This window comes from Lutra lutra, chromosome 2 (genome assembly GCF_902655055.1).
Source record: "Lutra lutra chromosome 2, mLutLut1.2, whole genome shotgun sequence".
In the NCBI taxonomy this organism is placed as follows: domain Eukaryota; kingdom Metazoa; phylum Chordata; class Mammalia; order Carnivora; family Mustelidae; genus Lutra; species Lutra lutra.
The window spans coordinates 106101528-106116086 of record NC_062279.1 but is presented as its reverse complement, the minus strand read 5'-3'; the positions used below and the strand labels follow the sequence as shown (position 1 = coordinate 106116086).

Below are 14559 nucleotides of genomic sequence, written 5' to 3'. Positions count from 1 at the left end.
AAAGTGAAAGAGACATTTAACATAGGTACTTTTGCTTAAAAATCAATTTCTACAATAACTTTACTTAAGCAATAAATGTGTCATACTTTTTAAAAACGCAATTCGAAGCATTAGAAGTTAACATGTAAAAAGTTAAATCCTGAGTTCAAATTACAAAAATATTTTATAAAATGGCAAATTTTGTCTTAAGGGAGTAGAATAATTTTTTAAATAGTCTTATCAAAGTATACTTGCTTACTAGTAGCAACTTAAAAATAACTATACAATTTTCTGGTATCAGGGAACGTCAGGATTGTGCCTGAGTACAGCTATTCATTGCTGTTTCTCCCATATGCTTGCTATAGTAACTACTAGAAGATGCTTGCAAATGACTTAAAAAATGGAAATCATAAAGAGTTGTGCGTTTTAATCTATTCTTTTTAAAGTCTGTTCCTGAAACTTCCCAGAGTGGGTTTTATCAGACGCCTTCCATGGGTGCTATTGGGTTAACCACTAAAAAGGAAGAAAAGCATGAAGCAAGTTTAGACACAGTAACTTGGCTATTCTATCTACTATTGCTTTTATATCTTTGGCTTTCTTCTGTTTAGCACAACTGTATATTTTCTCTAACTCTTCTAATTTTGACTTCTGGTATTCCAAACCTTGACTTTGCAAAATTGACTGTCCTTTTATATTGTTGGCCTTATTCCTGTAGCCAAATATCCTTGCTCTAGGTTTGGCTCTATGTTTCTGATCCCAACCTAGTAGGAACCTGAATTTCCTTCCTGATCATGAACTTGATCCTAAGTGTGACCATTTGGATCACCACTCCATCACCTCAATATGTGTTAATTAATGCAAGCATAAATGCTCTGCATCATAGCCACTACCTGAACTCAAACAATGGCTTCATAACCAAGATGACTTAAAGGAGCAAAATAAACATAACAGAAACAATATCAACAATATCTTACTTTGGCAAAGAAAGATTAATTCCTGAAAGAAAATATGCAGATCCAAGAAAAATACAAACAAAGGAAAATACTGTGAGAATTAGTTTACCATAAATGTCAAAGAGGAAAAAATAATCATAGAATACATGTAATGATAAAGGCTGAGTATACAAGTTTTCCCCTATTTTAAACTAAGAACAAGGTTTTTCAGTGAGTATTAGGTAAATTTATGTAGTAGCAGTTAGTAGATGCCCCACCTGATTGAAGAGAAAAAAAAAATCCCTCCCAATTAAAAATACTTCAGCCTCAAGTGATCCTAATTAGGTGAATACTATTTAAATTAAGCTAAAATCAAATGCAAACTACCTGGAAATGGATGTTTGGATAATCATCTAAAATCAACTACATAGATTCATGTGAAGTTAAACAAATAGCCCAGCACTTTGTTTTGGAAGGTGCCTGACAAAACCCATTGAATTTACATTGGTAAATCCAATTTTATATTTGTTTTGTTGCTTTTGCAAGGAGATACTCATCTTCTCTAACAGTTTTACTTTCTTTGCACCACTTGCTATTATGTAAATATATATTATTTACTTGTTCATTTCTATCCCCCCCCCACTAGAATATTAACTCCATGAGGGTTGGGACCTTATTTGTTTTGTTAATCACTCTATTTCCAGTGCCTACAAGAGTACCTGCTATATACAGTAGACTTTCAACAACTTTCTCAAATGAATCAATTAGTGGATGTGCCACTTTGATTCAATTATTACAAAATTAAAAACAAACACAGTTATCCAAGAAGACCAGAAGCCATGAACTCAACAGAATTTCATAATACGTATCAAATAACTGCTGTAATGACTGAAGTTGGTAATAAAGGGGAAAGTCAGGAGTAAGAGAATTTAGAATCACTGGACTAGGAAAAAAAAAAAAAAGTTGATGTCTTCTCCCCATCCAGCTCTGTGGGTTCTCTACATACAACATTTAAAATACTAATCAAGGGCACCTGGGTGGCTCAGTGGATTAAGCCACTGCCTTCGGCTCAGGTCATGATCTCAGGGTCCTGGGATCGAGTCCCGCATCGGGCTCTCTGCTCAGCAGGGTTCCTGCTTCCCTCTCTCTCTCTCTGCCTGCCTCTCCGTCTACTTGTGATCTCTCTCTGTCAAATAAATAAATAAAATCTTTAAAAAAAATAATAAAATAAAATACTAATCAACATCTAAACAATTCCCAAATCTTTTTCACATCCTTTAATTCTGAAGTTATTTTAGTTCCTAATCTTATTTTGTCTCTATTTTGGAAAAAAAAAAAGAAATCCTCTTTAAGAAAATGCCAATTGATTAATACCACCTAACTTATTAGTGAGCCACCAGCTTCCAAGTAGATTTTCATTAGAAATCATTTTTCATTTTGTCAGTAGAGATACCTGAAGTGTTAGTGATACATGAGAATGAAATCTGATATCTGATGCCTTTTTAGGAGAAAGGGTGAAACGCTTCAAAGCAAGAAAAATGGAGCTCTTGAAAACCAACTGGAAAGCTGCAGAGAGCTATAGCTTCCCACATTCACTCTAGTATTATTTTTATCTTGTTCTTTTTTCCTCCACAGAGAGGAAAAATACACACACATACAAACACACACTCACAGGAAGAAAGAAAACGTTCCATTTATATTCTCCCACAACACTGACTAGCATAGCCAGCTACAGAATGTAATCTTATAAGGAACAGAGATGCACAGACATGATGATAAAATATTTCTGATTTAATAATACCTAACATAATGTAATTAGTATTTTAAGTGTCTACTTAATTATAAAATACAGCTGGCAAGAATTTTTTAGTGTTTTAATACTAGAGCCTCTAATACTTGAAGGTAATTGCAAGAGTAATTTGAAATTAATAATCATAACTGCCAAAATTTTAGCATTTCAAAATTAAAAGTTATAATAATGACTAAGATTAAGAACTTACTGCCAAACACTGTTCATACTTCACACAAAATGTCATTTCTTCATCACAGTGATCCAATGGGATAGATACTATGATCTCTTTTTTACAGATAGGAAAATCAAGATAGGAAATCATTACTTGCCCAGGAGCATAATGATAGTAAGAAGTGGAATAGGGATGCAAACGTAGGCAATTTCACAGACTGAAACTTCTAGTAACGTATCTGTTCCTGATAAACCTTACCAAAAAATGATGGATACAAGGCAAGAGTACGATATCTGCCAAAGTGAAGTAGAGGCCCTCCGCAAACACATGCTCCAGAGGTGGGAGGTCAGAGGCTTTTGCTTTTCTGATGTGAGGAGGCTCCCTGTTGGTGGCAGCTGGTTCTTCCTGTACTGTGAGCTTTGAGAATGCAACTTTCAGTTCCAGGTTCTCAGATGTAGAGTCCAAATCTTGAGATGTTTCTTGTCTATGCACCTTGCCCAATCCTTTTTCCTTAGCAAGGGAAGGCCCGACCCCAGCAGCCTTCTGTTGCTTCAGCTTCTGCCTACGGAGTTTGTCATCATTATGCACTCTAACAGGCTCGCTAAGCTTCTTCTCTAACTGTAGTATTTCTGCAGGGATAGATGGGTGCTGGTCAGAAGATTCTCTAAGAAAATTCTCAATAGCTAAAGGGATGGTGAGTTCGCATAGCCTGGTCCACTGACTAACCTGAAAAACAAAATAACAGAAGAAATTGAGTCTTTACTTTCAACATAGCTTGAAGAAAACTTTCTACCGGGAAATAAGACTGGTTTTGACGACTGAAGCCACGCCATGCCGGGGCTAGGTTTTTATGCTCTATCAAGGGACATATTACAGTGCTTTAAACATAACACTAAACAACGGTTTAGCAATCCTATACCTGGAATACATGCTATCCTCTTGTATCCTCTTACTGAATAAATCCTTCCTTCCCAAAGCCTTTGAAGTACAGGCACCCCTAAAAATATACGGTTTCAAAGCACTGCTACTTGAGCTCCTATTCATGTGTAAAATCTCCTTTTAAAGTCCTCACTTAAGGGATGCCTGGGTGGCTCAGTGGGTTAATGGTCTGCCTTCACCTCAGGTCATGATCTCAGGGTCCTGGGATCAAGCCCCACATTTAGGCTCCTTGCTCAGCGGGGAGCCTGCTTCTCCCTCTCCCTGCAGCTCCCCCTGCTTGTTCTCTCTCCCTCTCTTACAAATAATTAAAATCTTTTAAAAAAAGTTCTCAATTAAAACAAAAGATAAAAAAAAGAAGAAGTCATTCTCTAAAAATAGTGTCTCCAAACCTCACAAAATAAATCTTGAATTCTTATTTTTCGACGCTATACCTGAAGTACTGGCATACATGAGGGACTACTTTATTTCATTGCTTACTAGAGATTTTTTAAGTAAGCAGGATTTAATTCCTCTCCCACAGAAGGTTAAAATAGATGTTCAAATAAATGTGTTATCCCTTTATGGCTTTAAGTAAGAGAAGAGCCATCATACTTACTTCAGCACAGGCTTTCAAGCAAGTCTTCTTAAAACCCAAAAGTTCCAAAATTTCCTTCTTGGAGGGGTCAGCTTCGTATGATCTCTGGATTATGTGTCTCAGTACAACAGCAAGTCCTGCTCTACAGAAATTTTCTGGTTTTTCTACTATTGCAGGTAAACAGCAATTCTGGACTATTGGAGGAAGCTCTTGCCTTGAAATAATTTGTACTTCAACATCCTGGAGCACTACATTTTTTAATGAAATATCTGTACTTTCTCCAGTGGAGACTAAGCAAACTTTAAAGATTTTGCAGTCACAGTATGATAATAGAAACAAAGTTACAGATGTATGAAGAGGACAAATGCATCCTTCTATTTGGTGAGAAAAGTCCAAGTATAGGTATTCTTCTGTAAGACTTTTCTTAATGCCTTTCATTTTCTTCTTTCATTGGGTTACCTGCAGCATAAATTGAAGTGGTTATAGACTTAGAATATAGTAACTTAGAAGCTGAAATGAAAGATGAATATTCAAAAACTTTTTCTAGAAATCAGTGAAGATTTGTGATAGATATGATTCTGCAAGAATTTGTTCCTGGACTGAATAAATAGCTTCCAAAAGAAAGATTTCCACCTGGTGCAATTAACTAGTCTTGGGGTGATTTTTACCCAGCTCCTTTAAAATAAGCATACTTCGGGGCACCTGGGTGACTCAGTGGTTAAAGCCTCTGCCTTCAGCTCGGGTCATGATCTCAGGGTCCTGGGATTGAGCCCCGCATTGGTCTCCCTGGTTGGCAAGGAGCCTGCTTCCCCACCACCCCCGCTCTCTGCCTGCCTCTCTGCCTACTTTTGATCTTTGTCTGTCAAATAAATAAATAAAATCTTTAAAAAAAATAAATAAAATAAGCATACTTTAGATGCTTAGCAATAGAACCCTCTCAGTCAAGTACTTTGAGGTCTTGCTACAGGTAAGAACAAGAGATGAATAAAATGGGAAATAAATAACCAAAAATACTAGGAGTTGTCTGGAGAAGCTTTGGCCATGCTGGTCCTCCCACACTGCTTCTCTTTTATGACTCTATAACACAATAACCGTGGGGAGAGGATATATTCATTCCCTCGTGAGAAATGAATTCTCCTAAGGTGAGTGGGTTTTGATATGATGAGCTATTGCATGCTAAATCACAACAGAAAAATATCTGAAGTTCCCCATAACTTAACCGAGATCTCTCCAAGTTAACATATCCAGAATCACTCACCCCCACACTCCAAACCTGCCTCCTCATGTATCCTCCCCACCTCAGTGAACGGAGCCTCGTCTTCTAGCTGCTCAGGCCAAAAATCTCAAGTTATTCTTAGTTACTCTTTCCTTTCACATCTCCATAACCAATCCATTAAAAACTTATTTTGTCTCTTCAATATATATCCAAAATGCTTATTTCACACCATCTTCATTGCTCCCACTGTGATCTAAGCTGCCATTGCCTATCTCTGAATTACAGCAATTATCTTCTGCTTGCTGTCCTATCTCCCACTCTGGTCTATTCTCAACATAGTATTCAAAGTGATCCTGTTAAAAACGGAGTAAGATCATGTCACTACTCAAATATCTTCCCCTTCTATTCAGAGAAAAGACAAAACTCCTACAGTGGCCTAAAGATCTCCTTGGTCTCATCACTCACAGCTCCAGCCAAAGAGGCTTGCTATTCCTCTAAAATACTAGGTACAGGGGCACCTGGGTGGCTCAGTTGTTAAGCGTCGGTCTTCAGCTCAGGTCATGATCTCAGCGTCCTGGGATCCAGTCCCACAACGGGCTCCCTGTTCAGCGGGAAGCCTGCCTCTCCCTATCCCACTCCCCCTGCTTGTGTTCCCTCTCTCAATGTGTCTCTCTCTGTCAAATAAATAAAATCCTTAAAAAAAATTAAAATAAAATACTTGGTACATTCCAACCACAGAGCTTTTGCAGTTGTTTCCAGTGCCTGGAACACACCCTCACCTCTTTCAGGTATTTATTTAAATAACAACTTCTTGCTGAGATGATCCTGGGCTACTGTATTTAAATTGAAAACCCCACCTCTACCCACCCTGAAAACACTATTCTAGGCTTTTCTTCGCACTTACCATTGTGGTAACACACAAATAGAATGTTCTATGAGAATAGTTTACTACAATGCCTAAAACATAGCCCGATATATATATATATATTATATATATATATATATAATATATATATAACATGTATATAAACATGGCCTGAGACATATATATATATAATTAAGAATTATTTGTTGAATGAATGCATGAATACGCACAAGTTATTTTAAAGATGCAAACATATACAATCTTGAGGTGAAACTGATGGGTGTTTTCAACTCCTATTCCTTAAGAATTTTGTTAACTATTATAGCTGTTTGATTTCTACATATCCTGGGTCTAAAATTCCCCATATTCTAATCCATGAATCGCAATTCCAAAGTTAACACTAGATGGCACTCTTTAAAAGCATTCACCATGGAAACCTGTGCTAGGAAGATTAAAAAAGTATACCTGCAACTTTCTTTTAAGTGTATTTGAAATATTAGTGTACTCTGAAATTTAGGAAACCATCAACATATTAAATTTCCTTTATATTCTAAATTCCTCAGTTTTTTTTTTTTTAATCAAAAGCAAAAGTCAGTTAAGAATGACTTGGTCCTCAGCTTTTTTGTTAAAAAGCTAGTAATTCATCATAAAAGGATATAGTTAGTAAAATATGAACTTCTTGATAATGCAAGTAATCACTACTGTTTTATATTTCTTTTATTAAAACATAACAGAGCTGCATGGTTTATTACTTCTTTAAAAGGTTATCTAGAGAAAAATTATTTCATGTGATTTAAAAGCAACAACTTTTTAACCCATGAAAACCATTTTCTTCCTAGTTTATCTTCTTTTTAATTTTTATTTTTTTTGCCCCTATAGTTTACTTTAAAACAAAATATTAAATGGTGCTTATTAAAGCTCACAGGCAAAAAAAAAAATTTTTTTCCAGGAAATTAATAATTTCTTTGAGGAGTTTGCTCCTGTAAATCTATTGCTGATAATTTACTGATCTTCTTAACTCCTTCTGCTGATAGTGGGATATGATACAGAAGATCCCTAAATCCTTCAAGAAGCAGATTTGAAAGAAAAACATGACTGATTTCCTCATTTGCCCAGCAGTCTAGGAAATAGTGATTATGAGACTAATCCTGCTAATTCTTTAAAAAAACAAAACAAAAACAAAAACAAAAATGAAAATAATGCCATTCTATTTTACAGCTTATGATTTAGGATGCACAGACATATTATAAAAATTAGAGTATATGTGTATTTGCCACTTTTCAAGGCATATAAGAACCTTGAGAATAGACTTTTACGTATTCTATAAACTTTTGTCACTATGCGTACTTAATAAATGCTAAATGTCAACAAAATAGAATAGCAATAACCTGCCCATGGAGATACCTAAAAATTAATGAGATGCCGGAGAGAAAATGCAAAGTACTGTTGATTCTTAACATAATTTATTTTTCCAATATAGATGTTGGTATTTGTTGTTGTTGTTGTTGTTGTTGTTGTTGTTTTTTCCCCTGGGAGATTAAAAATGTTACTTAATGATCTTGGAGTTAAAAAAAATGACTCTCCCTGGGCCATTTCTTCCCATTAAATACTAATGTAATTTCTAAAATAAATATTGAATATTAGCAAACCTGTACAAATCTGAAATATGTTTTTGACTTGTACTATGTAATTTTTCAAGAGAGTAGAACATAGTTTTTGCTTTAAGTTTGCAAACATCATAGGCAAAAGAAACCCCTCTTCTTTTTTTATCCTCCATTTCTACCTAGAGTCCTTACATCATTATTCTTCTGTCATGAACTTTACAAAGGTAGGTACTGATATCATATCCTGGGTCTCCAGGGTTTCTGGGGCACCTCCTGTTACTGCATATTACATTCCTGCCACACACAGAAGTAGGGTCATCTGCTCAGCTTTGACAGGTGCCACACTGCAACTACTCCTGAAATAGAGCGAGAAAGCAGCATATAAACTACAAATGTAGGAGCTGAACAGAGCTGATGGAATATACATCTCTTCCCTGGACACACCAGTTTGTTTGGAAATGTTGCAGAGGGAGTATAGAGATAAGAAAGAAAATATTCAAAACTGGTTTCATTACTTGTGAATCTTCAAAGACATATATATGTATTTTATGTAGGCTCCACACTGGGCTAGAACTCATGACCCTGAGATCAAGATCTGAGCTAAAAAATTGGACACTTAACCAAATGAGTCATGCAGGTGCCCTTTCTAAGGTATTTTTAAATATAACTGAAGCAGTCATGGGCTTAACATTTTAGGCATTTACACCTTTTATTTTTGTATTCTTATCCTAATTAATATTTCCTGGTATTGATAAATTGAAATATTTCACAGATAAAAGAGTGAGTTTCATAGGGTTTTTAAAATCGAAACCCATTTTACTACTTCACTTCATGCATATGTATATAGAAAGAGAGACAAAGAAAAAACATAATAAAGATACTGAAAATAAGCATCCTTGGGGGCGACTGGGTGGCACAGTCGCCTAAGCAACCAACACTTGGTTTCAGCTCAGGTCAAGATCTCAGGGTTGTGAAATCTAGCTTTGTGTCTGTTCCACACTCAGTGAGGAATCTGCTTCAGTTTCTCTCCATCTCCCTCTGCCCTTTTCCCATTCATATGCATGCATTCACTCGCTCTCCCTTAAATAAATGAATCTTTAAAAAAAAAAAAAGGAAAGAAAGAAAGAAAGAAAAAGAAAAAGAAGCATATTTGTTTAGAAGCTGAAAAAACTTTTGACAATTTTGTGCTCAAAATTCAAGTCTGGATCTAGGGCAACTAAATATTACATAATAGGCAAATAGCTAAGTTATATATTAACTAGTAAACACCAAAAAGTGCACCACCGCAACAAAATATTTTTTATCAAATAAGAAATTATCACTGTGCCTGGGATTTAACAGGAGCTTAGTAAATGTTAAATGAACAAAGACTACAATTCTAATAATATCACATTCACTTTATTATCCACCAACTATGTGCAAAGCACACACAACTTTTATACATTACTTCTAATCCTCACAATCCTTACAAGTACATTTTAATTCCGTTACACGGATAAAGACTGTCCATCAACACAAAAGCATTAATAGAAACTGTAAAGGGATCTTATCTGGAAGCATTTAGGAATAGCTATTTTTCTAATATAAATACCACTACTTTATAAACTTAAAATTCCAGAAAGTGAAGCATATTGCAATTTTATTACAGCAACAATTTCACAAAAGTGAAACATCAGAAATTACATTATTCTAAGCAATTGTGCTGGTCTCAGTAATCCTTGATAAAAACCTCTGTTCTGAAAGCAATTATCTGACAATGAAAGTTTTTGGTAGATCCTTCCTGATTCCCTTTATTGGATCCTCCACAGACCTCTCAGCAATCTGTGGCTCAGTGCTTTGCCTTGTTCTCAACCACACTCACTCCTTTGATTACTGGTATTCAATTTTTTCATCATGCCACACAGTAAGACTTTTATAATGCAATTCATTATACTGAATAAAAAGGATCACAAATAAAACAGAAACAAAAGAATCACAAAGAAATATCCTACTACATGGTATATAGCTGGTAATTTTTATTCTGTGCTTTTCTTCCTTCCCTTCCTCCTCCCTTTCTCCTTTTTTTAATGCTGGTTAGGGGGCGCCTGGGTGGCTCAGTTGGTTTAAGGGTCTGATTCTTGAATCTGGCTTAGGTCAAGATCTCATGAGTCATGAGATCCATGAGATCGAGCCCCGCCTTGGGATCCCACTCAGTGGGGAGTCTCCTTGAGATTCCCTCTCTCCCTCTCCCTCCTCCCCCTGTGGGGCTGGCCTTCCCACCATAGGCATGCTCTAAAGCACTTTATCTATCTAAAATAAATAAATAAATGCTGGTTAGTACTTACTAAATTGATTTCATGACCCATTAATGGGCCACAACTAACAAAATAACAGTACTATGCTAGGTGATCTCCAATTCTACAAGTTTAACTATCATCTAGGACTCCTATTTTTATCTCAATCACATCCTTTCCCTTGAACTTCATATTCCTATAATGCTACTTGACATCTTCCCTCGGACATTTTTCTAAACCTGTTCCCCCTCCCTTAGTAGTCCCCTTATTGATAAAATGACAACATCATTCACCCACATGAATGGGGTCAGGCCCTTAATTCTGAAGTCTCACTCATTTTTTTTCTCTCATAAGCTACTCTTTCTACCTTTGAAATATATGTTAAATACAACTTCTTAGCACATCTACCACTATCAACCCAAGTCATATAAACTCTGTTTATAGAGACTACTACAAACATCTATTAACAATTTTCCTCCACTCTCCAATAATCAGGGTGATCCTTTTAACATATTTGTCAGTTCACACCCCCTGCTCACAACCATCCAATGGCTCCCCAAAACAGTTTTAAAAAAATCCAAATTTCCTATTATGGCCTATGGCTGCCATGACCCTACCTATCCTTTTCTGACCTGATAGCCTACTTCTGCTCCCTTATGCTCATTCCTCTCCAGCTAGTTCTCCCTGTTCTTGGAAGAAGCCAATAATGTTCCCAGTTGAGAATTTTTTCTACTTGCTGTTCCTTATACCTAGCTTGCTCCTTCATTTCATTGAGGTCTCTGAATAACTCAAAGCAGCCTTCCCTGACAACCTGAACGGAAAAAGCACTTCCATCACCTCCTAGTCTTTTATCTGTTTTTTTTTTTTTTTCTTTATAGGTCTTACTACCCAACCTTTTATCTCCAGTGCTTATGAGGACTCAAATTTTAGTTCAAGTGAATGAATGTACATAAATGAATATCAGTAATCGTAATGACAATACTATGGAGAACTTAATTCTTGGTACATCAGCCTCATTCTTCTTGACACTATTCTTCAATCTATTTTAAGAACCAACTACTTATAAATTGAAACGAAGAGGATCACCGTTGTGAGTGGAATTGGAAAAAATATAACTTGAATCTATCTAACTTGTAAAGGAAGTATAGTTTTTGTACATACAGAAACTGAGCCAAGAGAAGTAGGAATCTAACTAGATTTTATACTTACCTAGCAAGTAGAATATTTATACACCAAGAAAAATAAAGTAATGGATAAGAGCCTAGACTCTGGAGCTGACTAGGTTTAAATCCTGGTTCTGATATTTAATAGCAGTATAGAACTTTCCTGTACCTTAGCTTCATTTATAAAATGGGGACAATCAAATTTACCATAGTGTGCTGTGAGAACCTAACAATGCTTATCACATTAGTAAGCCTGTAAATATTATTATTCATTTGTAATTTATCTCAAAATTCCTTATCTATTAACACTATTAAACAAACTTCGACTGGGAAGTCACAAATTATGCTTTATATTTCCGAACTTTTTAGGAAAGATAAGGGATCCATGTCAAATTGAAAAGCTCCTCGCCCCCACCAAGTACTAAAAAAAACTGGTTTGTTACTGTGACAGGAAGTCACAAAATGATAGAATATGTGATATCCTAAGTCTACTTGCATATTAACTGCTTATTTTGTACAAAATAAATAGTTCAACAGTTTACAGGTTATGAATCACATTTTTTTCTGAAAGATTAAAATTTAAACTCATTTAAATTCCTTACCATATCCAATGTTCAACATTATGAATATTGGAACTTGGATTGTTTTATACATTTCACTAAATAACACAATTGGTTGCAAATCTCACCCTATTTTCTTACTATCTATATTTTATACATGTAAAAGCTTGCCTTACAGTTAGATAGCAGCTAATTACCTTAGATATTAAAGGTTAAAAAGGAAAGAAAAAAAGTTGAGCTGCTTCAGTGCCCATCATATTATGTAATGTGGGGATGCATATAGTTAAGTCCTAGAGAACAAAGTTCAATAATTAAAATTAGCTGTTTTCTTATCTGGGCAAAAAATGGGTTTAAAAGCGAAAAAGCTTACTGTAACTTTAGCCATTAGGGAAGTGTGTCATCTCTCTGGTAAATGAGGAAATTATCTGCTACCACAGAATCATAATGCTTGCAGCTAAGCCTGACCTCATAATTAAGAGGGATCACAGCATAAAATGCTAACATGTTAGAAATGTTAGCAAGTGTGAAATAAAATTACTGAATTCCCATAGCAAACAATACCTAGGCTTGTTATGATCTAAATCGTTTAAATCCTTGTATTCTAATTACTAATCCTCACAGAAATCAGTGGGCTACTTTTAATACTTTAAGATTAAAAACAACTTCTATTAAGGAACTGTATATATTACAGGTGTTTTAGTTGACTGGCCTACAGAATGTTGTTTCAAGGCCTGCTTGATTGTTGCTATTAGAAAGGCTAATTGGATACTCAGTATTCTTATTTCAAATCACAGGTGATACCAAAGCTATAAAATAAACACAGGTTGGTGGTGGTGTTTTTAAACTTGATGGACCCAGTATTAAGTAAGTTTAAGTTTGAGCTCTGCTTAAAGCAGGCAAACATATAAAGGTAAAAAAATAGTAATAATGAAATAGAAAAGCTGATATAAACAATTCTCAAATCTCACTATCTCATTACAGACTCGTTTTTAAAATTAGACCTCGGGGCACCTAGGTGGCTCAGTGGCTTAAGCCTCTGCCTTCCACTGAGGTCATGATCTCAGAGTCCTGGAGTGGAGCCCCAAATAGGGCTCTCTGCTCAGCGGGGAGCCTGGTCCTCCTCTCTCTCTGCCTGCCTCTCTGCCTACTTGTGATCTCTGTCTGTCAAATAAATAAATAAAAATTTGAAAAAAATAAAATAAAATTAGACCTCTTAAAATAATGTCTTCAAGTGTAACTCAACCATAATTTCACATAGCAAGTATGCATGCCCTAAGGCAATCCGCTTAGGTGTATACTCCCCACCAGGCAGTTAAAAAAAAAAAAAAAAAACTCACATAGCTTAAAGTTTGATTTATTAAATATGACAACAAATCATTCAGTTGTATTTATAACAAAAATTTATTTTCACAATATTTAAATGACCATGTTTACAATTGCCACACCACTAATCCTTGCCAGCTTTTTCATTTTCTCCAATACTTTTGCTGTAAACTTGGGAAAAGCAGTACTCTATTAAATCAATAATTTAACACAAGATATATTATCAAATGCTGGCATTTCCGTGATAGTCAAGAATTTAGGACAAGAAATGGGATCTCGGGCTTAAGGATAAAGGGGGGAAAAAAAACAAGCCACCTAATCCCAAAGCAGGTAGAGCTGGGACGGGAAGTACGGGTGTCAGTAAATGTTTCTGAAGCCAAAGCAATTTTCACGCAAGTTAAACTCAAACTTTTCTACACAGAAGTTTAAAACCGACCTGAAACACTGCTTCGATAGTGTAACAGAAACGAGTGGCCCCAAACAAAGCAATTCCTTTGGAGCAACTGTTAATGTGAATACAAGTGCTTTCTCCAACCAGGAAAGCATGGAATGAAAAACTAAGTGCCAAAGAAAAAAAGTTAAAGCGTGCCAAAAGGTCTTAAAACTACACTTAGCAGCGAACGGTAAACGACCCCACAGACTCCTGCAAAGAGAAGCTGCTCCACTCCCCCATAAGCAGAGGAAGCCACGGGGACTGGCCGGGGGAAACCTGAGAAAGGGCCCGGAGCCCTCCACCAGTTCTCTCAGAAGCTGTGACTGTCTGAAGAGACTGAGGGGCCCCCAAACCGGAGAACGGTCGGGCCACTAATTCCAGGCCCTTGCCCTTCCCGCCCCGCTCCTCCCCATCCCGCAGCGTCAGCCAGTCTCCTCCGGACGCAAAGAGTACTCAGGGGGGTCGGGGGACTGCGGAGCCGGCAGCCTGAGCGCCCTCTTTACCTGGTCGCAGAGGCGCGGCCAGGCAGGGAGGGTGCATGAGCGTGTCAGCGATACAAGCCGCCTGCGCCTACCCACCCCGCTCGAGCCAGGTTTCCGAGGCAGCTTCTGCGAGTCTTCGCCCACCGACCTCTGGCTGCCAGAAAGGCCGGGAAAGAAACAACAGGCACGGTATCTTGGAAACAGCGGCGTCGGCCGTCATTCATAATCCGGCGGACCGGAAACTGGAGGTTA

At 36.7% G+C, this 14559-nt stretch overlaps 1 protein-coding gene across 4 annotated transcripts in view; it reads right to left on the bottom strand.

Moving 5' to 3' along the window:
• The window catches only part of GSTCD (glutathione S-transferase C-terminal domain containing), a 140221-nt gene extending 125672 nt beyond the window's left edge, over positions 1–14549 (bottom strand). Inside the window, exons 1-3 of one of the 4 annotated variants that reach the window (XM_047718138.1) lie at positions 14404–14549; positions 4410–4847; positions 3134–3601 (exon numbers count right to left, since the gene is read on the bottom strand). In XM_047718138.1, coding sequence (XP_047574094.1) covers positions 3134–3601; positions 4410–4826 — 885 coding nt within the window. In that variant the 5' untranslated portion in view covers positions 4827–4847; positions 14404–14549. Of the gene's footprint in view, positions 1–3133; positions 3602–4409; positions 4848–14328 lie in introns of all 4 variants that reach the window. The other 3 variants (XM_047718141.1, XM_047718139.1, XM_047718140.1) reach the window with 3 other exon arrangements.
• Positions 14550–14559: the final 10 nt, after the last annotated feature.